Raw genomic sequence first — 26,585 nt, forward strand, 5'->3', positions numbered from 1 at the left:
TACATCCTTCTAATTGAGATAATAATTTGGTTGATAACAAAGCCATCATAAATTACATTTTAAAAATGGTATATCTTAAAATATTTTACTGTGGACATATCATGGGCCAAGATTTTCAAAACTGACTAGTGATTTGGGGTGTCTTACTTGTTGAGTGCCAAAAACCAGACACTTTAAACAGGTCACAATTCCAGAGGGTGAATGATGCTCATCACTTCCTGAAAATCGGTTTCTTAAATGTGTTGAAAACTGAGGCACCCAAAAATCACTAGGCACTTTTGAAAATCTTAGTCACGTGTTTAAAAATATTAATGCATTATTATGTTAACGATAAAAATCACCTTTGGAGAATTTCTTGACACTGTGAATAATTTGAAACTCTTACGTTCCAACTAAACCTGAAACTTCCCAATACACATATCAATAGAAAATTAATACTGTATAATAAAAATCAAATTACTCCTTATACTACCTACACTTGTGAAAGTTAATACATTTGTATGTGTTACTATAGTTTCTTCTTGACCACTCCTTTTATCCCTTATATTCTTAGAAATTGGACTGCTCATGAAAGAGGCCAGATTGACAGAACTTTCTCGGGGCAGTGCAAGACTGGGAAATCAGCTCCTCCAGGAGCTAAAGAACATCACAAACCTCATCATCTTCCACTCCAAGTGCTTGGCACATTTCTTTGATCTTGCCTTCTCTAACATAAATACATAGCAACTGGTACACTAAAACACAACAAAAAACAAACAGCCCCCTGAAAACCCTACCAAACCAAGACATTCCACTGCATATGCTTCTCTCCATGGGGAGAGAACAATATGACAGATGTCTGGTCACCTTACATAATGAAATACAGGAAAGCGCTCAGATACAACACTGATGTGTGGTATAATAACTTATATGGAACAGAACAGAATAAAATAGCCCTGGAAAATGAAGCCCCCAGTTGTTCACAGGAGAAGTGAGGCATAGCCAATGGCAGTGTAACCTTCCCCAAGCTGTGTCTTCAATGTATCTTAAACCTGACCTGGTAGGACCTCCTCAGAGTGAGAGGGTAGAGCAACTTTTCTGTTGAGATGGCCACAAGACAGCTATCATTTACTAAGCAACAACATCAACTATGCACTAACCTGGGTCTACTTCACACCAGTACTTAGAGGAAGAGATAGGTTCAAGTCACCACATTCAGTTCCACATCTTAACACACTTAATTCAGGACTGTTTGGAGGATCCAGGGTTCTGGTTTAGACCATGATAAAGATAGCAACCATTTGAAAAATGAGGATCTAGAATCAGCTTTGCATCTCAAACCACTCAATGTTTCTGCCTGTGTTTGATTTGGGCCCATTTCTGTTTAGATGTAAATGACTCCATGTCCTAGAACCAATTCCCTGTGTCATCCAGTCCATTGTTTTCTTGATTTCAAATATTATTGAAGTTTGGGATGGAGAGTTAATTTCTGCATCTTCCCTTCTAAATGAACAACTAATCATTGCTGGATTTCCATTTGCCCTGCCTTTACTTCTTTTCACACTCTACAGTACATTAAAATAATGGCAAGGGAAATAAATGAGCTCAATCCCCTTGTTATAAAAGGAAGGAGGTTGCTGGCAGAAAATTTTCCATAAAGGCCCCTTTCCTTTGTAACGATCTGCCCCTCAGGGCTGAAATAGCCCAAATTTGTTGATCTTCCAGGCATATTACAAAGGCCATCTTTTTGAGTGGGATTTTGATGGAATGCTGAGGCAATTGAGGGCAAGATTTCTATCTACTGGAAAAGTGCAACAGGGAGTTTTAAGCCATATTAGTCACATAATTGGAGATCAAATGATGTGTGGTAGGAAGAAATGCTGCTGCTGGGATTGATTTACTTTGCGCTTCCTATGTTCTTGTGTTTCTAAATGGCATGTCAAGGGTTTAAATGACACGTCAAGCATTTTGGATGGGCAACTTTGGGTGGGGAGTTTGCATGAGACAAAAGTTAACTAAATAAAACTTAATTAAACAGATAGGACATTAGTTTGAATTCTACACATTGGCCCTAATCTTGCAAAGACTTACATACATGTTTAACATTAAGCATGTGAGTAGTGCTAGAATGGTCTCACAGGATCAGGTAGGTCACTGTTAGCTGAGTATGAAATTTATCTTTTAATTTTGTTGTATTATTTAAATAATAATAATTATTATTATTAACCACATTTTCCATCATTAAACTAACATAATGAAATCATTCCACTAACTGCAAATGGAGAAAACGGGGAATGCTACCTAACTGGTACTTTTTGCAGTTTTACCCACATGAGTCTATCAATTTTCACAGAAACTTAAAATGTAGCGGTAGGACTGAAGATGCATTTCGATGTCCTTGCTGTACTATGGATCAGGGTTTTGCCTCTGAAAATGTAAGGTGTGTTTTGCAGGAAGTGATATATGTTCCCTCATTTCAATTCCAAGACATAGGCCTGGAACCCCAGACACGTGAATTACTTTGCATGATTCTGGGAAAGCCAGTTCAATCTGTCTGTCCTCCTATCAGTTTGCAAAACCCACTTCCTTCATGAGGCAATTCTTCCCCCTCCCATTTTTTATTACCTGCATTATCAGAGTTCCCTGTGGGGATCATTGCCATGTCTCAGAATCTACAGAAGTGTGAGCACATGCTTGAAGTCATTAGGTGGGGCTATGAAATCTGATGATCAGAAGCCAAAAACTACATTTAAAAAATATATTAATATTTGAACAGCTCCAGGTCTAAAAGTGCTACGTGAACATCAACACCTACAGTCCCTGTGCAGTAGTCCTGATCACTGTGTAACATAAAAAAGTAAAGGCAGGAGCTTTCAAAATGTAGTAAAAGAAACAACAATGCTTTTCAGATTTTTTAAGATAGCTTCTAATGTGTTCGGAGAAGTCTACTCATTTTACCAGATTAAATGTGAGCAACTAGAACACAATGCATCAATTTATTTTGGCAATCCTCGATTACTCTCATTAGTTTTCTCATAGCTTACAGCATGCAAAACCTACTTTGCATCACATTATGTGTGTAGAAACTATAACTCTTTAATCATTCTGGGTACTAACAAAACAATCCTTTCTGAACAGCATGCCTTTAATTATTCCGTTTGCCTCTTAATTCATCATAAAGAGACAAAAAAAGTAGTTCCCACTTCTCTTAAGAGGAAGTTAGGTTGTGGGAATTAACACTGGACTCCTTGGAATATTTATAGCACAGTACTGTGCTTCCCCTACAGAATGGAAATATAGAAGGGAAAAGGCGGCACAAATTCCTAACAAGGTGGTTAAGAGATTTTTGAAGTTTATGTTTTGTTTTGGATTGTTGAGGATGTGGAGAGGAGGGTTAATTAAAACTATTAATTCAGTTAATTCACTTTTTACCCTAACAGCAAACATATGGGCCCACAAAATCAATTCTAACATATATAAATCAATCATGCCAAATTCATCAGTTTTTTGGAGCAGAGGCGATGGATTCTTTGGCACCAAAGGGTCAGGTCATCTGGATCAAGGACCATACAGTTGGATGTTAATCAGTAACATGACTGTTTTTTTAACTAGAGTTTGAATAAATCTGTTACTACAACCCATTAAAAGAATGTCCCAAAACTAAGCAAGCAGAACACTACAATGGAGAGCCTCTTGAAGCTTGGTAGAATGAGGATAATCAATTGGACAATGTAATACCAGGGTACAAAATATATAGGAATGACAGAGTAAGTCATGCTGGTGGGAGAGTGGCAATATATGTTTAAAAAAGCAAAGAGTCAAATAAGGTGAAAATCTTAAAAGAATCAAACTGTACAATAGAATCTCCAAGGACAGAAGTTTCATGCTTGCATAATAAGAGGAAAGCAGTAGGAATATACTACAGACTTCTGCCCAGGATGGTGACAGTGACTGTGAAATGCTAAGAGAGGTTAGAGAGGCTACAAAAATAAAAAAAGGCAATAATAATGGGTGACTTCAACTATCCTCATATTGACTGGGTAAATGTCACCTTATGGCATGATGCAGAGAAAAAATGTCCAGATACCATAAATAACCATTTCTTGGAGCAGCTAGTCCTGGATCCCACAAGGGGAAAGGCACTTGATTTAGTCCTAAGTGGAGCACAAGTTCTGGTCCAATAGGTAACCACAGCTGAACTATTCAGTAATAGGGCCATCATATAATTAAATTTAGCATCCTTATAAGGGGGAAAATACCAAAAACCAAACAAAACCAAAAAAACACCACAGTTACATTTAACTGTAAAAAAAGGGGAACTACACAAGAATGATGATGCGAGGTAGATGGAAATTAACAAGAGCAGTCACAAGGTTAAAATGCCTGAAGCAGCATGGAGGCTACTTAAAAACACTGTAATAGAGGCTAAGACTAAATGTATACCCCCAAAGAAGAAAAGACAGTTAGAAGACCAGAAGAATGCCACTATGGCTAAACAGCAGAGTAATCACAGCATGATAGAACCATACGGTTAGGAGGGACCGCAAGGGTCATCTAGTCTAACCCCCTGCCAACATGCAGGGTTTGTTGTGTCTAGACCATCCAAGAAACATGGCTATCCAGCCTCCTTTTGAAAACCTCCAGTGAAGCAGCTTCCGCAACCTCCCTGGGCAGTCTGTTCCATTGTCCTACTGTTGTTAAAGTTAGGGATTTTTTCCTGAGCTTTAGTCTCAATCTGCTGTGCTGTAGTTTGAACTCACTGCCTCTTGTGCTGCCCTCTGCGGCAAGAAAGAACAACCATTCTCCATCCTTTTTATGGCAGCCTTTCAAGTATTTGAAGACCGCTCTCATGTCCCTCCTCAATCTCCTCTTTTCCAAACTAGACACACCCAGTTCCTTCAGCCTTTGCTCATATGGCTAGCATTCCATCCCTTCGATCATCTTTGTCGCTCGCCTCTGGATCCTTTCCAGTTTCTCTACATCCTTTCTATATATTGGTGACCAAACCTGGACACAGTACTCCAGCTGAGGCCTAACCAGCACCAAGGAGAGCTAACAAGGTCAGCTCCCAGACTGCTGCGCTGGGCATCACAAAATGCGGAAGAGATGGCCAGCCCTCTGTGGAGATAGAGGTGGTTAGGGACTATTTAGAAAAGCTGGACGTGCACAAGTCCATGGGGCCGGACGAGTTGCATCCGAGAGTGCTGAAGGAATTGGCGGCTGTGATTGCAGAGCCACTGGCCATTATCTTTGAAAACTCGTGGCGAACCGGGGAAGTCCCGGATGACTGGAAAAAGGCTAATGTAGTGCCAATCTTTAAAAAAGGGAAGAAGGAAGATCCTGGGAACTACAGGCCAGTCAGCCTCACCTCAGTCCCTGGAAAAATCATGGAGCAGGTCCTCAAAGAATCAATCCTGAAGCACTTGCATGAGAGGAAAGTGATCAGGAACAGCCAGCATGGATTCACCAAGGGAAGGTCATGCCTGACTAATCTAATCGCCTTTTATGATGAGATTACTGGTTCTGTGGATGAAGGGAAAGCAGTGGATGTATTGTTTCTTGACTTTAGCAAAGCTTTTGACACGGTCTCCCATAGTATTCTTGTCAGCAAGTTAAGGAAGTATGGGCTGGATGAATGCACTATAAGGTGGGTAGAAAGCTGGCTAGATTGTCGGGCTCAACGGGTAGTGATCAATGGCTCCATGTCTAGTTGGCAGCCGGTATCAAGTGGAGTGCCCCAAGGGTCGGTCCTGGGGCCGGTTTTATTCAATATCTTCATAAATGATCTGGAGGATGGTGTGGATTGCACTCTCAGCAAATTTGCGGATGATACTAAACTGGGAGGAGTGGTAGATACACTGGAGGGGAGGGATAGGATACAGAAGGACCTAGACCAATTGGAAGATTGGGCCAAAAGGAATCTGATGAGGTTCAATAAGGATAAGTGCAGGGTCCTGCACTCAGGACGGAAGAACCCAATGCACAGCTACAGACTAGGGACCGAATGGCTAGGCAGCAGTTCTGCGGAAAAGGACCTAGGGGTGACAGTGGACGAGAAGCTGGATATGAGTCAGCAGTGTGCCCTTGTTGCCAAGAAGGCCAATGGCATTTTGGGATGTATAAGTAGGGGCATAGCGAGCAGATCGAGGGACGTGATCGTTCCCCTCTATTTGACATTGGTGAGGCCTCATCTGGAGTACTGTGTCCAGTTTTGGGCCCCACACTTCAAGAAGGATGTGGATAAATTGGAGAGAGTCCAGCGAAGGGCAACAAAAATGATTAGGGGACTGGAACACATGAGTTATGAGGAGAGGCTGAGGGAGCTGGGATTGTTTAGCCTGCAGAAGAGAAGAATGAGGGGGGATTTGATAGCTGCTTTCAACTACCTGAAAGGGGGTTCCAAAGAGGATGGCTCTAGACTGTTCTCAATGGTAGCAGATGACAGAACGAGGAGTAATGGTCTCAAGTTGCAGTGGGGGAGGTTTAGATTGGATATTAGGAAAAACTTTTTCACTAAGAGGGTGGTGAAACACTGGAATGCGTTACCTAGGGAGGTGGTAGAATCTCCTTCCTTAGAGGTTTTTAAGGTCAGGCTTGACAAAGCCCTGGCTGGGATGATTTAACTGGGAATTGGTCCTGCTTCGAGCAGGGGGTTGGACTAGATGACCTTCAGGGGTCCCTTCCAACCCTGATATTCTATGATTCTATGATACTATCACCTCCCACAACTTGCATGCCATGCCTCGGTTAATGCAACCCCTAAAATGGCATTTGCTTTTTTTGCAACAGCATAATGGGAGCTTCAGAGGCAAAAAAGGCATTCTTTAAAATAGGGAAGTCAAATCCTACTGAGGAAAAATATGAAGCAGCATAAACTCTGGCAAGTAAAATGTAAAAGTATAATATGACAGGCCAACAAACAATTTGAGAAGCAACTTGATAAAGATGCAAAAACTAACAGTAAAACATTTTTTAAAGTACATCTTGAGCAGGAAGTCTGCCAATCAGGCAGAGAGTCCACCAGACAACAAAGGTGTTAAAAGAGCATTCAAGGAAGACATGGCCATTGCAGAGAAGCTAGATGAATTATTTGCACCATATTCACTGCAGAGAATGTGAGGGAGATACCTGCATCACAGCTATTCATTTGGGCAATAAATTTGAAGTACTGTCTCAAACTGATGTGTCAATAGAAGAGGTTTTAGAACGAATTGATAACAAAAGTAATAAGTCACCAGGACCAGATGGTATTCACCCAAGAGTTCTAAAGGAATTCAAATATGACATTTCAGAACTACTAACTGTAGTACAAAACCTATAACTAAAATCAACCTCTGAACAAGATGCCTGGAAGATAGTTAATATAACACTGATTTTTAAAAAGGGCTCCAGAGAAGATCCTGACAATTACAGGCCAGTGAGCCTAACTTCATTACAAAGCAAATTGTTAAAAACTATAGTAAAGAACAGAATGATCAGACACAGATAAATACAGTTTTTTGAGGAAGAGTCAACATGGCTTTTGTAAAGGTAAGTCATGCCTCACCAATCTATTAGAATTCTCTGAGGGTGTCCAAAAACATGTGGATAAGGGTGATCCAGTTGATAAGGTATACCTGGATTTTCAGAAACCCTTTGACAAGGTACATCACCAAAGGCCCTTAAGCAAACTGAGTAGCCATGGGATAAGAGGGGAGATCCTCTCATGGATCAGTAACTGGTTGAAAGACAGAAAAAGTGTAGGAATAAATGGTCAGTTTTCACAATGGAGAAAGATAAACAGCGGAGTCCCCAAGGATCTGTACTGGGATCTGTGCTGTTCAAAATATTCGTTAGTGAACTGAAAAATTTGCAGATGAGGAGTTACAGAGAGATCTTATAGAACTGGGTGACTAGACAACAAGATGGCAGATGAAATTCAGCATTGGTAAATGTAAAATAATGCACACTGAAAAAAATAATCCCAACTATACATTAGGTTCTAAATTAGTTATTACCACCCAAGAAAGAGATCTTGGAGTCATCATGGATAGTTCTCTGAAAAATTATGCTTAATGCACAACACTGATCAAAAAAGGCTAACAGTATATTAGGAACTATGAGGAAAGGGATAGAAAATAAGACAGAAAATATCATAATGCCATTATTTAAATCCATAATATGCCCACACCGTGAATACTGTGTCCCATTCCAGTTGCCCCATCTCAGAAAAAGATATAGTGGAAGCAGTTCAGAGAAGCTAATCAATGGCTTTCATACTAGGAGAAATTAAAAATATTCGGACTGCTCAGCTGAGTAAAGAGACAACTCAGGGGGATAGAATAGAGGTCTGTAAAATCACAAATGGCACAGAAAAAATGAACAGAGAAATCTTACCCTTTCACAGAATACAAAACCCAGGGGTTACCAGGAAGCAATTAATAGGCAGCAAGTTAAAAACAAACAAGAAGTACTTTTTCACACAACACACAGCTAAACTTTGGAACTCCTTGCCAGGGGATGTTGTGAAGGCCAAAAGTACAACTGGGTTCCAAAAAGAACCAGATAAGTTCATGGAGGATAGATCCTTCAATGGCTGTTAGCCAAGAGGGTCAGAGACACAATTCCATGCTTGGGGTGACTTTAAACCTCTTACTAGAAGCTGGGAGTAGAAGACAGGGGTGGATCATTCCATATTTTCCCTGTTCTGTACACTCCCCCATACACTTTGGTACTGGTCACTAGCGGGGACAGGATACTGGACAAGATGGACCATGGTCTGACCCGGTATGATAGCTCTTATGTTCTTATATTCATATTAAAATATTGTTAAATATTATGTTACAGGCCAAACTTAAATCCACAACAGTAAGGACATTGTAAGTGAAGGCTATGATACCAGTTTCCTGCCAGCCTAGACATTTGAGGACTGCCACTCGAGTACTATCCTTTAAAAACGAACATGGCTTCCTATTAATTATAATAAAAAATTCATTAATATATGTTAGTGACCATAAAGTCCAAATGAGCATTGCACTAATTAGTCACTCCAGTTAATTGCAGGACATTTCTACTGCAGTTATTACTGAAGTTTCAATAGCTGGTTAAATGTAAGATGAAACTAATGAGCGGGCAGCAAAAGTGCTCTGCAAATCCACGTAAAGTGGACTAGAAGAGACCACGAGTCACAGCTGAGGTTATGCACTTAGGGTGAAATTCACCCTGATGCAGAAGGCCAGCTCACAGGTCTATGCACCACTTAAGTTCTCCAAACAAGCCCTTGGTAGGACTTAAGTGATGCACAGGCCTTGAGCTGGCCTCCCTGCACAGGGGTAAATTTCACCCTAGGTTCTGAAGGCCAATACTGATTCTTGTGGAAAGCCTCAGCAAGCTGTTTTTGCAGAGGGCAATTCTCTGCAGAAGATCCTTGATGAGAAGGGAGCCTCAAAATCTCCACTGCACAATGACACACAGAGAGAGCTGCTGAAGAGCACTGCTTCACAGCCCACATTCTACAGCTCCTCTCGTGGTGGATTCTGGAAAGGGGAATCTCCAAATGTGATAGGCTGTTCAAGGAGGGCACCCCACCAATGTCTGGAATTTGACATTCTGCTATTACTTTTTTGACAGGTGAGGATTGCTACCAGTGTTTCACAGGAGTGGGTAGCACACCCATGCTTGAGAGAGCTGCACGGTGCAGTAAATTATGTTTAATAAACTTTGAAGAATATCACCCAAGAGCCTTATAACTCCCAGGATCAGATATAAGTATGGCTCTCTAGCATGCTGTACAGAAACCAAGCATGCACCCAATTCAGTTCTGCTGGAAAACAGAGAATTCATGTTTCAGGTACAGAAACAAAACTGATCCCCATTGAACCTTCTGAAATGTGTTTTAAGGAAGAATTACCTGAGTAAATTGCCAGTAAAGCTTCATCCTCTTTGCTTTGGCATAATTGCATTCAATGAGCCTGGGCCTGCTGTTCACGTCCACCAGGCATCTGTTGTCATCATCATCAATAGTGGGACTCAGAACACCCACATGGATCTGCTGATTACTTGTGTAATAAACATTCTGCAAGAGAAAGCACAAAACAAGACTCATTGCCTGAAGACGGAGGAGCTATTTCTGTCAAAGCTAATAAAGGCAAAAGTTAATATATTGACTAGAACTGACCTATCATCTTGTCCCCTGTTGGCTTGTAAATCATTTTGTATGTAGGAAGTAGCGTAATACATGTAAAGGTAGTTTTAAACTATCTATAATTGTCAGGTACCTGGCGAATTGGGGGTTATGTGAGTATTATAAAGCATTTGCTGATGACATTTTTTCTAGCTTCTCTGGTGGTTCAGATTTGGGCTCAGAAACAGCAAGTTGCTATAAGTGGTAAATTTTCCAGCAGGAAGTGGGGTCAGTTTGGGAACTGCCATCATTTTTTATTAGAATATCTAATCTGAGGATAATACCAAGATGCACATTTGGGAGATGGGGGAGGGAGGGGAACAGGGGAGGAATAATACAATTGAGTTCAGAGGGATCTGGATCTTTTATATGACAAAGACAGTAAATAAAAAATGAAGCTTAGTGCAGATAAATGAAAATCAGTACATTTGGGGCAGCTCCCCAAAATGCAATGTACATGTTCAATGGATATCAGTTAACTCATTCAGCAGCCTGTGAAGGACTGAGTTATGCATATTTCAGGACACCTGGACTCACTTTATTGAATATATACATACAGGGCTGAATCCTTTGCTCTGGATTCACAGCAGAGCACTGGTCTCACAGACCCTAATGATTTTTCTGCTGTCCAAACAGTCAAGAGACTATTTATTATCTAGCCTATTTATTTTGCCCTTTTTGTCCACTAAAAATGAGAGTGGTGTGTTTGTTTCGTTTGTTTCCCCAGAGGAAGGAGGGGAAGTGAAAAATGGATGGCAGAGGTTCTATGGTGTTCCCTCTCAAAGGTATAAAGTTATATAAAATGTTGGCAAGGCAATATAAATCCACAATTTGGGATTGTCCTGTGAAAGCTCCAATTCAGAATTAATTTTAAGGAGACTGGACCTTTCCCTTGACAGCATTATGGAAAAGGATAAAATTGCTCTTACCTTTGGCTCTACTAATTCTTTACATAGTGGGGAAAGTGTTAAAACTGAGAAGTATAATGGCAAGAAAAAGTCTGTAGGGGAGAGGCTCTCTGAGTAGCCATGCCTGGGCAGAAGAGCTAAACTGACATTTGTGTTGTCTTACTGTTGTTAATTAGTAAAGCTAAATCCCAGAAAAGGCGGGAGCTGGACTTTATGTACTGTATGGTTGGAAAACGTGCCTGTTCCCAGGGCTCGATGGTACTATATCCTGGTATCTATTTATTAATGATGTTATATATAATTGATAGCTTGTTTTGTATGTACAGTGTGTACTTTGTTGTAAAAATCAAATATTAATTACAAAAAGAACAGAGTACAAATTAAACAGAACAGCCATGAACCATACAGACGTAGGAAGGGATTTGGGGGCTTATTGTAGAAAGTTCTTTGAATACATTATACCAGTGTATAGAAGGCAGGCAGGATATTGGGATGAATCAACAAAAAGATAAAATACAGACCTTGCGTCTTGTTTGTGTGCAAGGCATACTCTTTGCCCTCACCTAGCTTTTCTGAGTCAGATCCTCAGTTGATGCAAATCAGCATAGTTCCATTGACGTCAATGAAGTTATGTTGATTTACATCAACCAAGGATTTGGCCCTCTGTTTACTTTTGGTTCCTTTTTTTTCCATATCAAGGATAATGGAGAGAAACCTTTGCTGACAGAACCAGTATGATTCCAGGTGTTAAGAATCTTTGCTATAGAGAAAGATTGAAAAGGTCAGTCTCATTTTCACAGGAGAAGAGAAGAGTGAAATGATTTAGCAGATTCATTCAAATGTCTGAACAGGGTGACTGAAACTGAATGACAAACTATAAATACTGCTGAAGGGTCCACAAAAAAGAGAAAGATCCATAAATTAGGAAATTAAGATTGGGCAAAATTAAGATTGCTATAATTAGAACTGATGCATTAGAAGAGCAATAAAAATAAGCTTCCCAGACAGATCAGGAGTTTAAGAAGTAGCCAGGCACTTTTACGGAGAGGATTGAAGGATTCATTGATAAAGCAGGGAGGCAGGACTGAGATAATCTTTAAAAAGGATGGTTAGGCCATATAGCATTTTATGGTCCAGTATTTCTTTATGGCCCTAATGCCTATTCTCCAAACTCATTACAGGCGGAAGGGAGGAAAGCTTCAGTCCTGGTTTGTGATTGCTACTGATAGGAAGCTATTTGTTAATATCATTATTCAGTATGTTGTCACCAATGTCAACAAGACAAAAGAGAAAAAATATGGATAAGCAATTTTTTTAAAAAGCTGCAATAAGTCACTTAAACACATAGGCCTAGATCCTTGGATATAGCTGAGGGCTGCACTGCACAGCTAAAGTGATGTGTGCACGCAAAGGGAACTTTAAACCGTTGTGTGTGCACCCTCATTCCAAAGCCCTCTTTATTGATCAGGTCTCCCAAGCATTACTTAGAACAGCTCGAAGGCTCACAACAATCACACCTTCTCACTACTTGCTGAAGAGGGACAAATTCACAGTGTAACTGCAAAGACCATTTGGAAATTATACCAATAATAAATTAGGCTTTGTATGTCTCTGGATAGGAGTAGAATGGTTGTAGAGTACTCAGTAATTGAACCTGGAACTGGTAAAGCTCCACAGATACAGATTCCAAGGCCAGAGGGACCACTGTGATCACTAATCTGACCTCCTGTATAACACAGGCCATAGATTTCAGAGTAGCAGCCGTGTTAGTCTGTATTCGCAAAAAGAAAAGGAGTACTTGTGGCACCTTAGAGACTAACAAATTTATCTGAGCATAAGCTTTCGTGAGCTACAGCTCACTTCATCGGATGCCATAGAGCTTCCTCAAAGTAATTCCCTTTGAGCTACAGCATATCTTGATTTAAAAATTGTCAATGAGGAAGGCTCTACCACAGCACTTGGTAAATTGATCCAATATTAATTAACCTCACTGTTAAAAATTTACACTTTATTTCCAGGCTGAATTGGCTAGTTCAGCTTCCAGCCATTCAATCTTCTTACACCTTTCTCTGCTAGATCAAAGAGCCTGTTATCAAATATCTGTTCCCGGTGTAGGTATTTATAGACTGTGATCAAGTTACCCCTTAAACTTCTCTTGGTTAAGCTAAATAGACTGAGACTCTTTTGAGTCTATCACTATAAGGCATGTGTTCCAGTCTTTTAATTATTTTCATGGTTCTTTGTTGAACCTTCTCCAATTTATCAGCATCCTTCTTGAACTGTGGACACAGAACTGGACACTGTATTCCAGCAGTGGTTGCACCAGTACGAAATGCAGAGGTAAAAATAACCTCTGTATTTGATAGCATTAGCCTCACAGCATCACACAGGGAGCTCTTGCTCAGTTGATTACCTGCTGTGACCCCCAAATCCACTGTGACCCCCATCTTGTATGTATGCCCTACAGTCTTTGTCCCTAGACACATGGACAAGAAGTATATGTATGTATCTTTAATAAAGATGAGCTAACAGGGTGTTGACACGCAGCCTCAGAGAGCTCCCCCCATATGCTGATATCATTCCACTTTTCAATCCGGTGTAGACCAGTTTAACAAATGGGCACATAAGAATGGTTAAACTTTGCGATCTGAGCTATAGTGGAACTTGGGTTGGAGACTTGGGTTGGACAAAAAACAAGAATTCCATTTTATAAAAAATGTTGAGGTTTCAAGAAAGAAAGGGACCATCACAGAATAATGATTAGGCGAGTAGTTAGCATACTCACCTGGGCTGTGGGAGACCAAGGTTCAGGTCCAAAATTAGGCAGAGAAGGAACCTGAGCCTGGATCTCCCACATCCCAGGTGAGTACCCTAATCACTGAACTATTCTATCCTGGACCTGAGAAACTTCTTGATGACATTTTAATGGAAACCAATTCATTTCTGCAAAAAGTTACTGTTTCCACAGCTTAGCAGCATTTTTTGACCAAAAAAGAAAAAAAAATTGTCAGAAAGTTCCAGACCAGCTGTAGTAGATGCACCTTTCAGCTTCTTAAAATCACTCAGGGTAAGACCCAAGATATGCAGACTGATATGCAGCAGAGATTCCAGTCATATTTGGTCTTTTCTGATGCTGATCTGCTAGCTGCCTACATGACAGTTTCTTTTTGTTTGAGTATTGAACACACCAAGCACCACCTGACAATCTGATTCCAGTGTAACTTCTCCAATGGTGAACCAACAACTGCTTACAGCCTGTATAGCATTTGTTATCAATGGAAAGATACAGAAACTATGGGTTTATGTTGTCCTTGGGCAAGATGTTTTTCTTAATACCTATGTATGAAAACAATACATGCACCTATATTCCACAGTGATGGGTACCCCAGAAAGATGACAGACACTCAGCTGGCTAGATTAAATAGACAGATAAGGTAAATATTGGCACTGCTGACAAATTCCTTCCACTTATCTAACATTCTGGGATTTAAAACTGCTAATAGCTAAATCCTGGTTGCACTTCCATAAACATTCTCGGATAGAAAGAAGATAACGTTTAATTGCTATTATTACCCACTTTAAAGGGGTAATAAACATAAAAGCCATTCATTTAAGTCTGTCTGCCTGGTTTTTTGCTTATTCAAAAATATTGGTTATGAGGACTCTTTAAAAGAGATGGGGAATAAAACCTGATAATTTTAGATTAGGCTTTAAGAGAGGACTGAACTGAATTACCACAACTGTCTCAACTAATTTATATTTTGCTTTTTTGCTTGTTACATTTTTATTTTGTTATTGCTTTACTGCTTGTTTGAAATTAAACTGCAGACAAAACGAAATCTTACAGGTTAAAACAGTGTTCCTATTTTCTCACAAAATATAAAAAAACAAACGAATGTTCATAGCAACACTTATGATACTGGATCGCTTCTCTTCTTCAAGTGGATGCTTTTCACAAGCATCAATAAGCATGACAGCTACAATGCATTCCACATCGGCACAAGACAGACTACTGAGCTGCTTTTTTGAAAGCACTGCAGATCATTCAGTAGAAACACAATTTACTGGCACATATGTTTCTATGATATTACCACACTACATTTTCAGCTTGTAACCTAAAGACAGACTGTAGAATTTTCAAAAGCATCTAAGTGATTTAGGAACCTAGGTCCCACTGTCAAAAGTGACACATGCAGTTAGCAAATTAAATGCCGATTGAAAGTTGGACTTAGGCACTTTTAAAAATTTGACCCATACTTAGGAATCATAGGAAATTAAATGTCCTGGCATTTCCTATGTCATGGCAAATGTCGCAGTAGGCAATGTTGTATAAGCACAATAAGGATAAGGGGCCAGATTCTCAGCTGGTATAAATTGGGAGAGCGCCACTGAACTCACTGGAGTTACTGTACTCTGAATTACACCAACTGAGGATCTAGCACAGAATGTCTTTACTCATCATATCAGAGCATTAGTGAAAAGCAATAATAAAATTCTCACATTACCACCACAGAAATGAATGGGCACCAAAGTGCCACTGAATTTCCGAGGGCATGTGTCTTAGTCTGATGTTGGCACACAAGCAGATGACAAAAAACAACTCCATATTCCATAAGATTGTAACTGAATATGCTTAAGAGATTTTCATTGCTCTAACACACAGCACTGCTGTTTCTCTTAAAATACTAATCATATTGAATGAAATATGAGTACAGCTATGAGCTCTTCAAATTCCATTTGTACTACAGTGAGGGAGTGTCTTTTGTTCAGGAAAACAAAGCAGTTCCATTACACACACCCTGCAGGTGGAATTGCAAGAATCCAGGACTACTGTCAGTTAAATCTACTTTGGAAAATCTTTACTATTTGCACAGGAATAACCAAAGGAAGTGTGCGTGGGGAGGGGTGTCATGGTCTGAGGGCGAGCAGGGCCTGAGACCCCTTTGCAGTCCCTTTTGAGTGCATTCTCAGGCTACCCGCTTTGTTTCCTTCACCTAGGTGGAACCCCGCGGTTCACCCATTCTCAAACTGGAACTTGGGGTTGCAAGCCTGCTGTTTGCAATCATGTAAACACAACAGGCCCAACTGTATTTGGCACCTGCAAGAAACTTCCCTCTGGGAGCCTGTGACCAGGGACTGACTAAAGTGACTCAACACAGCTTCTTCAAAACAAACATATTGTTTGTTCACCTAAAGGTACACAACAATCAGAGAACAGCCTGAGTCATACCTAATGCTTATCATTTCCCTCAAAGGTTGGGCAAACTTAGCTGCCTCAGAGGGTATGTCCACTCTGCAATGAAAAACCCACAACTGGCCCGTTAGCTGACCTGGGCTCAGACTCAGGGGCTATTTGGTTGCAGTGTAGACTTTTGGGCTCAGGCTGGAGCTGGGCTCTAGGACCCTCAGACCAAGCATCAACAGTGCAATTAAACAGCCCCTTAGCCTGAGTACCTGGCTTGGGCCAGCCAAAGGGTTTTAATTGCAGCGTAGACATATCCAGATTCATCCTGTGAGCCTGTGTCTCAGCCTGTCTGCTCTCTGTGAACACCCCTCCCACTCTACAGCGAGAGGCTTTAACTGTCCACTATTCTTTTGATCTAAGCCTTGGCAAACCATCTATTTAATTTCGCCTGGTGCTTTGGACATAGTATCTTCCCAATTAACTGCCATCAAGTTGTTTTCCCAGAGGTGTCTTATTGCTGGCCATTGTTCCCTTTGCTTGTTCTTCCTAACAGCTCCTTTTCATTTAACTCCACCTAGTCAGACAGAACAGTATCAAACAGGTAAACTGAAGTACATATAATTTTCATAAAACATAATACGGATCTCTCCTTAGTTCTTCACTAGGGAGAAAGCTAGTCACTGAATGTTTGGGAGCGCTGGCCCTTTTTCTAAAAGAACCTTAAAATGAACAAAGGCTATGAATGGCTGGGAGGTGGAGAAGGGCACTGCTCAGGTTCCTCGAAAAACTCTTTACAATTCTTTTCCTTGTGGGTGATGACTATTAAACCATGAAGAAAACCTGGTGCACTAGCACTTTCCCACCCTGTATTCCAAATCTCAGGCAAGTTTGTTCCTGGTGATTCTTTCTTCTTTGATCCCCCAAGTTTCACCTTCTTTCAAGATAGAATGTGACGCGGAGGCCATCATGAACATTCAGAATATCATATTACCATTAAAACACAGGGGCAGCCTACTCTATTATTAGTCAGTCTAACTTTTCAAATTCCTCTTGCACAAAGAAGATCCAGAATAAAAGGAGCGGGTTAAAGCTTTAGCATGTAAATGAGTTGAACCAGCTCACGTCCTTCCACACTTCCTTGGGATGCAAGGACTCTCTCCCCACTTAGCATAAGCCCTTGGAGTGAGAGTTCATAGCCAGAGTCCTGGGCTGTTCTATATATTAATTATTAAAATGGTAACAAATGCTTTTTTTGCTGACAGGTTTCAGAGTAGCAGCCGTGTTAGTCTGTATTCGCAAAAAGAAAAGGAGTACTTGTGGCACCTTAGAGACTAACCAATTTATTTGAGCATGAGCTTTCGTGAGCTACAGCTCACTTCATCGGATGCCCGATGAAGTGAGCTGTAGCTCACGAAAGCTCATGCTCAAATAAATTGGTTAGTCTCTAAGGTGCCACAAGTACTCCTTTTCTTTTTGCTGACGTCTACCTATTCTCTGAGTATCCACTAGGGGCCAAGTTCTAGCTTCAGTTATATCCTTGCAAGCCCACTGAATTCCAATTCATCTGACTATGGAGACAGCAATCTACCTATTAAAGAGTTCTTCTTGCGTCAAGTTGCTGGCGTCAAGTTAAATAGCAAGTATATGTATATGTACACAGCATATATATGTGTATATATGTATACGTATATGTATACATATATATGTATACAGTATATATATATGTGTACACAGTATGTGTACACAGCATGTGTGAGTGCAGAGAGCAGAAAGTGGACATAGCTAAGAGGAAGAGCAGCAGATCTTGGAAAGAATTCTGTGCCTTAGCAGGGTGGCTAATCAGGAGAAAATGAGAGTTATTTTACAAGAGATTAGAGTTGGGATAATTTGCTGCTGAGATCCACAGGAACCTAGCAGATTTCCACTCCTACCTTGTGTTTGGATTAATCTGACAAGGTTTAGTTTAATCTTTATTGGCAATAGCTGGGCAGCTGAGCTTAGCGAAGCATGTGATTCTTATATACACCCACCTGAGAATGATGCAGAATTTCTATCCAGGAGAGAACTTCATCCTGAAAGGCCAAGTCAATCTTTATCCCACTAAAGTCAGTGGTGAAATTCCATTGATTTCAATGGGATCAAGATTTATCCCCATGTTAATAATAAACCTTGAAAAGCCATTTGAGCTGATAAAGACTTTGCTGGCTGAAGATGGTTGCCAATCTTTGTAAATAATTCATTGGAGCTGGTTTGTCATGCAGCAAAACGTTACATGTAAGATGTCCAATTTAACACAGGATGATTATCTGAAAGATGAATTACTGGCTCCCCACTGAAAGTTTAAAACAGAATACACCAATGTTTAGGCTGAAAGCTATTCCTAATGCTTATGGCAGCTTTCCCAGACGAAATCTCATTGGAGGCTGGTATATGGCTGTGCATTTTTAATGAATGACCATTATATTCACCAACAATGGTGCATGATTTCTATTCTGCTTGTTTTACAACAACAGAAGAAAGTGAGACAATGGGCATGATTCACCATAGCTTTACTGCAGTTTTACACTGTTTTTGCTTTACTGAAATCTATGACATTAAACTGGCATAAACCTGGAACAACACAGTTATGCAGGTTCATTTGAGAGCACTACTTCACTAGACTATTCTTGAACTGGGATCTAGTAAGTCCAACCTTGGTTAAGTTTTAATAAATTTACTGGCAGAAATTGGTAGCTGGAAATGAATTTTAAGTGGCTAACCAACTCCTGGCTGCTACTCTCCAAAAGGCCATCCAAGCCTGGCTGGAGCCCAGGTGATTTCAACGGGAGATCAACTGAGAGTTAAAGGGCTTGGGTAAAATCTGAGTAAATCGCTCAGGATTTCACCCAAATAGCTTGAATTTAAAGTTTAATATTATTTGAACTGTATTTTTTAAAATGTTAATTCTCCCTAAAACAATAAGAAGTTTGAAATGTAACAGATACTCAACAATTTACCAGATGCATCTTTCTGATTTTTATAGAAGACCTTGGGTTCTGTGGTTTCCCTTATCAGTTGCTTGGTTACTTGTATTAGGCACACTGTTTATTTCAGTGTCCCTTGTCACTTCGGGTGCATTCATGAAGCACCTGAGGTGCCTAAAGTTCTGACATAAGCACCTGAGTCTCTGTACATAGCACCATTGTGATCCACAAACCTCACATATTTATCCACAGTGGAACAGTCCTTGGGCCAGGTTGGGAAAGAGAAGGAATGACACTAGTTCAGTGGTTCAGGCACCCACCTGGGAAGTGGGAGACCAGGTCCAGTCCCCTTACTCCAGTCACTCTCATTATTTATTCATAATGGAACAGCTTCAACAGGAGAGACTGAGTGAGTATCCTATAGCTTGGTGATTAGAGCATTCTGCTGAGAGGTGGGAGACACCTGTTCAAATCCTTTCCCCCCGTCTGGGAGTGAGAGGAGAATTAAACCTGGATCTCCTACATTCTAGATGAATTCTCTATCCACTGCACTAACGTGTATAAAATGGCGACCACCACCACCTCCTCCTCCAGCCATTTTCTGTGGAATGAGGTAGGCACCTAAGCTACCTGACTCCAGGCGGCAGGTTCCCATTTACAAACCACAAGCCAAGGTAGATGCCTAAATCCAAGCTGCAGAAAGGCGCCTACCTCTGTGAGAGGGGCAGGGCTCAGCACACACCCTCTTGTTGGCACCCCCCATTGGTTAGTTAGGCAGCACTGCAGCTGGCATGCTGGCTTTTGTGGACTGCATTCTAGGACACCTATCTCTCTCCTTTTACTGTATAGAGAGCCTAGGCCCCTAACTCAGGCTTTTTGGATCACAGTGTTAATCCTATGATTTTCTAGATGCCCAAGAGTTAGTTGCCACTCAGCTTTGCAATACTTAAGTCCCTTCATGGATCCCACCCTTAATCACATTTGAGTGAGTGAATATACCTGTCCTGTTGAGAAAATTATCTCCAAAGGGATGAAAGAATAGATCATTAGTATAAAAATCAAGTGAAGTTTTCATATGTATACTGATTCATAGATCATAAGGCTAGAAGGAACCATTGTGATGATCTATTCTGTCCTATATAACACAGGTAATAAGACTTCCTGAATTCTTCTGTTTGAACTAGCATATATATTAGGGGGGAAAAAATCCAATCTTGATTTAAGAAGTTCCAGTGATAGAAAAGCCACCACAATCCTTGGTAAGTTCTTCCAAAGGTTAATTATCCTTACTTTGAAAAAAATTGCATCTTATTTCCAGTCTGAGTTTGTCTAGCCAATGGATCTTGTCATACCTTTGTCTGCTAGAGTAAAGAGCCCTCTCTCATCAAATGTCTATTCCCCACGTAGGTACTTATACACTGTGACTATGTCACCCCTTAACTTTCTCTATGTGAAAATAAGCCCATTGAGCTCCTTGATAAGGCATATTTTCCAATCCTTTAATCCTTCTTGTGGTGCTTCTCTGAACCTTCTCCACCCAGTGGTGTTTTCCTTGCTGAAACCTCATATCAACAAATCATTGTGCAAAAGCATCCATCAGGAAGTGCTATTTCTACAAGTCCGATCATTCATACAAAACAGATGTCACGCTGTCTGGAATGGCTCATGACCGTGACCGCCTGCCTCAGGGCAAACTGTCAAAAACAGGGCAGACACCCCAGACTGGGGGTATGTTCTATAATTACATTTCACCAAACCCGTAACAAATGTGAACTCCTGGATCACTGTAACAGTCTTACCAAGGAGTCACAGACAGTCCCCTTAGACTCTTCAGTCTATCTTGCTACCCTGGCAAGCTGGACTGTGTGATAAACAGGACCCTATCAAATTCATGGTCCATTCATGGTCCAATTTCACAGCCATAGGATTTTAAAAATTGTCAGTTTCATGATTTCAGCTATTTAAATCTGAAATTTCAGAGAGTGTTGTAATTGTAGAGGCCCGGACCCAAAAAGGAGTTGTGGGGGGGAGGTCACAAGGTTATTGTAGGGGCAGGGGTTGCGGTATTGCTACCCTTACTTCTGTACTTCTGCTGGTGGTGGCATTGCTTTAATAGCTGGGCAGCTGGAGAATGGCGACTGCTATCTGGGAGCCCAGCTCTGGAGGCAGAACTACCGCCAGCAGCAGCGCAGAAGTAAGGATGGCATGGTATGGTATGCCACTCTCACTTCTGCGCTGCTTCCTGCAGAACTGGACCCTCAGTCAGCAGCCGCCACTCTCCAGCTGCTCAGTTCTGAAGGTGGCAGCACAGAACTAAGGGTGGCATGGTATGGTATTGCCACCCTTACTTCTGCATTGCTGCTGGCGGGGCGCTGCTTTCAGAGCTGAGTGCCTGGCCAACAGACGCCGCTCTCCAGCCACCCAGCTATGCAAGCAGCACAGAAGTAAGGGTGGCAATACTGTGACACCCCCCCCACACACAAATAACCTTGCAATCCCCCTGCAATTCCATTTTGAGCAGGACCCCCAATTTGAGAAACTCTGGTCTCCCCTGTGAAATCCGTATAGTATAGGGTAAAAAGCACACAAAAGACCAAATTTCACAGGGGGAAACCAGATTTCATGGTCCGTGACACATTTTTCATGGTCGTGAATTTGGTAGGACCCTAGTGATAAATGGTCACTTACACCAAAAATCACAACAGATTCAGGTTACACCCAGTCCCAAGAGCCCAGTCACTCACCAAGGTCAATTTGCAGCCTATATTTCACACCAACAACAATGCTGGTAGTCACTTCTATAGTAAACTAACTAAAGGTTTATTGGGTAAGAAGGAGGAATGAGACCTATTGAGAGCTTAAAACGGTTAAAAAAAATATATGTACAGATGAGTCATTGTCTATAATTCCAAATGGTAGCAGAGGTGTAGTAATCTGCCAGTTTCCCCAAAGCCTCTCAGGGTTAGCCAGAGTAACTTTGGGGATCTGTGTGTTCTCGTTTGGTTATTCTGCCCTGTTAGAATCCAAACTGTCCAGAGATGAAGAATTTTTTCTTGTGTTCGTTCTTATAGCTTCTTCTCACCAAAAATAAGCTGACAGGGTCACTATCCATGTGAGCTCTTTCTTTGAGGATGGAGAGAGAGGAATGCATTTAGAGTCGCTTATATCCATTCATCACACTTGCTTTGAAATGCACAAGAATTAGCACTTCCCTGTTAAAGTTCTTCATTTGCATTACACAAGGTTTCTATCTTGTTTGAAGGGTTATTTAGTTACAGGGGTAAATACAATGTAAATATTTGCTATTACATTATAACGAGATACAGGTAAGTGGAAACAATGCATGCAGCATCCCATTAGTTTTCATTAATTTTAAACACCAAACACATTCTTATACATTTAACAATCACTTTGATCTATACTAATACATAAGTGAATTGGCCTGGCTTCCAGCTGTGAGTTTATCAGTTCTCAGCTGACTTGTAGGCCTTGGACAGAACTGGTACTTGGTCTGCCAGGATCACTCTTTTTAGGCACAATTAGTTCACTGTAATCAATGCAAAGATGTGCTGTAACCTCACATACATTGAAATATCATCCTGAGCTAGCCTTGCTCTCCTCCTTACTGGGCGAGTCTAATGGATGCTCTCATTCTTTCCAGTTTATTCTGTTTATTTTCTTGAATACACAATGATCCTCATATTTTAAGCAAACTACTCCACATATGCATATGTAATGCTGCCCTGGTCACAAATGGTCCTAAAATTATCCCTCATGATTTACTCCTAGTGAGACATAAGGCTGGGAACACAGATTAAAAATTATAGGAAGGGTCCGAGATTTCTCCCTTAACCAAAAAACCCACCTTTAGAGGGGTCAAAAATGATTTTTTCTGTGAAAATCCAGTGATAAAAGTTAAACACACTGAGGTCTATACGCACCCGGTGTAAAGTGGCATAGCTGCTACAGTGGTTTACTCATCAGTTGACAAAGCTAGTGGACTAAGGATGACCAGAGAACATCCTAGATCTTCCTGAATTACAAATGCTGTAGGAAAATAGCTGGTAACCAGTTTACCATGACTCCCTAGAGAGGGTTGTTGGTTTTTTGGGGGATTCTATCTGAGCTATAGCACCAGAATGATCAATTATCAATTTTCTTTTGTGGTCTAATTAACCTTTCAGGCTGTGTTCCTGTAAATACAGGTCAAAACCTAGTAAAATATTCACAAAAAACAGTATTTCTAAGGAAAAATAAAAACAGGAAATGAATCCCAGAATGTTGCATCCACCGCTGCCTTATAGTTCCTTTAGCTCCGTTCTTGATTCCCCCTTTAGTTACCACTGCTTTTGCCTACTCTAATATTCTATCTTAGCTTTCAAGAAAGAAAAAAAGATCACTTAGGGCAAATTGCTGCTCTCATTCAGACTGGCTGCATCTGTGTAACTTAAAATAAAGTCAGGCAATCACTGTCTTTGTCTACTTACTTGTGATGCCAATTTCTGTAGCCCTCACTCCGGGGAAATTAGGATCCATAGAATTAACGAATAACTAAAGACATGCGTAAATTAAAGTAAGAAGTGTCTTTATCAAAAGACATGGTGATAGGTCTCTGCGTCAAGAAAATATACCACTTTGAACAGCAGATTAACTGTTTCAATTGAAATTTATTTTCTGATTTAAATTTTTGGTAGATTTGAATAATTTTAGTGTTTATAATTATGAGGGACTGAAACACTGAGGAAAGTTGCAAGCAACTGTCATGCAAGCTTAACATGGACAAGGCAGATAATGGAGAGAGATTGGGATGGATTTTAAGCACCAGGCTTCAACAGTATTAAACTTAACATGGAAGGAGCAGGGGTTACAGGACTCCTACCACATAACCCATAACTCAGGTTAGACTCTCCTATGGTGGATTCAGCTACCCCTAGGACTCAGCTCATGCTTCTGAGTCCTATCACCCCCCAGCCCACAAAGGGAACAGAGGTTATTAAAGCGGGGGGACTCAGCCCATGAAGGCCACAAGGTCTCCCCGCCATCCCCTGAGAACAGCACTCATCAGCAAAATTCCAGGTCTTATTTCTGGAAACCATTCCCTTTAGCCCTTTAACCGCACGGGAAACCAGCCACAAGCTGTGATAAATTAACATCCCTGGCAAGTACTACCACAAAATACTATCTTTCATTCCTAATTAACCTACTGTGCCTCCAAGATACTGTGGGGAAGATGAAAAAACACTAGACCACTATCCTTTTGGCCCCAACAGGAAGAAAAATTCCTTCCTGACGCCCAAGAGGTGGTTAGTCAGACCCACAGCATTTGTAAGACACAGCTCCAAAACTACCATTACAGGGGTGGGGTGGGAGCTGCTGAAATAGAGCAAAATGAGCTTCCACATGGCCCAGGTTGGGTTTAAATTAATGTAAGTGGAGGGCAAAGGACCAAACAGCTTTCTTGCTCCCCTAGTGGGTGGATGGGGCCTCTGGAGAGGAAGACACCCCCCCAGCGAGTGCTTTCCTCTCCCTTTCTACTGGGGCTGTTCCAATCACTCTGGTCTCATCAAGTTTTCCACCCACTGAGGTGAATGAGTGGCCTTCCTTCAGAGCTCTATTAATGCATATCAATCTTGACCTGTTATATTCCTGCTATTCTAGTCCTGTGCATAGTCTGAAGCCTGAACACAAACGGAAAAAAGCCATTTAGAGGCTGACTAAAAGAAGGAAACCGAAGATCCTCTAAGAATTCAGAGCATATGTGGTGAAAAGTTCTTCAAAGCAAATACTAAGCTCTTTAAAAATCAACCCAGCCTTTATTGTAAGCCAATATCACTATCTCAATGAGAGGGTAATGTATCCTTTGCACTTAGAACAGTTTAACAGACAAGCTGCTAAATACTCTGAAGCTAGATGAGGCTCTAAACAGAATATTTAGGGGCAAGTCAGAACGCGTTCAAATAATTGTGTGAATTAAAGTTTCAGCAACAACCTAACAACCACCAACTGCCTAGCATGGCCCATAAACAGGGTGGTTCGATCAGTGGGATGGGAGTTGGGATTTCTGGGTCCTATTCTCAGATCTCCTACTGAATTTCTGTCATGTTGTCTTCCCTAGAAAAAAAGATACGTTTTCGTCATGTGCTAGCTAACACATGATAACTAACATGAGGTAAAATCTTAGTGAAGATAAAGCAGTTGTAGTTTTAAGGGGTGTTAGCAAGTTGAGGTAAACAATAGCCTCCCCCATGATATGTACTCTCTGTGATATGCAACTCAAAGACATAAGGTGTATCTGAAACTAAGTTTATTTCAGTTTCAGTCTGTTGCAGGATAGCTTCAGGTGATGTGCTACTGCAAAGTGCAGGTTTATTGTGTATTTCTTTATAGACAGTTTTCCAGTGCTGTGTTTCCGGGTATATTTGGCTCTGTTACTTGAGCTGCTCATTAAATACATTTTAAGTGTTTTCCCAGTTTAACATAAACTACTATGTGGTAGACATTGTTGAGGGTGAAATCCTGGCTCCATTGCCCCAGGATTTCACCCAGAAATAATTGTACCCTCATTATATATGTTGTGTAACTATAGTTCTATATGCACAAAGATTATGTGTTGTGCTTAACAGCCTGTGATGCCTTTTGCAAATGAACTAAATTATTGCAACCACGCTTTTAGTGTTTTAAAACATTGTCAGTGCTTCCCAGAAGTCAATAAACAATATTCTTCCTGACAACTGATGGCAACACTATGGTTTCCTTAGGGAATTAAGTGATTTACCACAATCAAGCTCCCTTTACAGCAGCATCTCAGGGATTAACAGGAGTCATCTTGAATACAACTGGTAAAATTATACACAGCACGATATGCTAATGATAGAAAAAGGAGGAAGAACTGAGGGTACCCGCACTCTTGTTGTTCATCATGTAGCTGACTTCTCCTTTTGCAGCTGAGTTTGCCTTCAACCATAAAGTCAAATCTCCTTTTACATACAGTGCCTCAAGCACTTAAAATGTTACTTCAGTGAAGTTTTCTTGCTGGCACTGTTCTTGATACTCCTGATGCATATATAAAGGGTGTCTTATATAACTGAGAAGGAGTTCCCTATCCAGTAGAACATAAATCACCACCAAGGTAGCTGCTTCTCTTACATTTCAGTACAGTGCCTTTATTATACATGTGCTCTTTCATGATAAATATCGAGCATAACCTCTTAGAGGTACACAAACTTGCAATATATTAGGGAAACATTGTGTAGGGTATGATCCCCCCCCTCAAAAAAACTAAACAAACACACATTTCAAGTTACTCTATTGGCTTAGCTCTCAATAGGAATCAAGGTTTGGGGAAGTTACTGAGGACAAAGGAAGCCTAATATTAATAATATGATGCA

General features: G+C 40.8%; 1 protein-coding gene across 3 annotated transcripts in view; it reads right to left on the bottom strand.

Annotated features, from left to right (window-relative positions):
• The window catches only part of GALNT18 (polypeptide N-acetylgalactosaminyltransferase 18), a 389,415-nt gene that overhangs the window by 23,008 nt on the left and 339,822 nt on the right, over positions 1 to 26,585 (bottom strand). For all 3 annotated transcript variants that reach the window (XM_073347598.1, XM_073347597.2, XM_073347599.2), the window contains exon 10: positions 9,869 to 10,033. In XM_073347598.1, coding sequence (XP_073203699.1) covers positions 9,869 to 10,033 — 165 coding nt within the window. The remainder of the gene's footprint in view (positions 1 to 9,868; positions 10,034 to 26,585) is intronic.

This window comes from Lepidochelys kempii, chromosome 6 (assembly GCF_965140285.1).
Source record: "Lepidochelys kempii isolate rLepKem1 chromosome 6, rLepKem1.hap1, whole genome shotgun sequence".
Classification (NCBI taxonomy): domain Eukaryota; kingdom Metazoa; phylum Chordata; order Testudines; family Cheloniidae; genus Lepidochelys; species Lepidochelys kempii.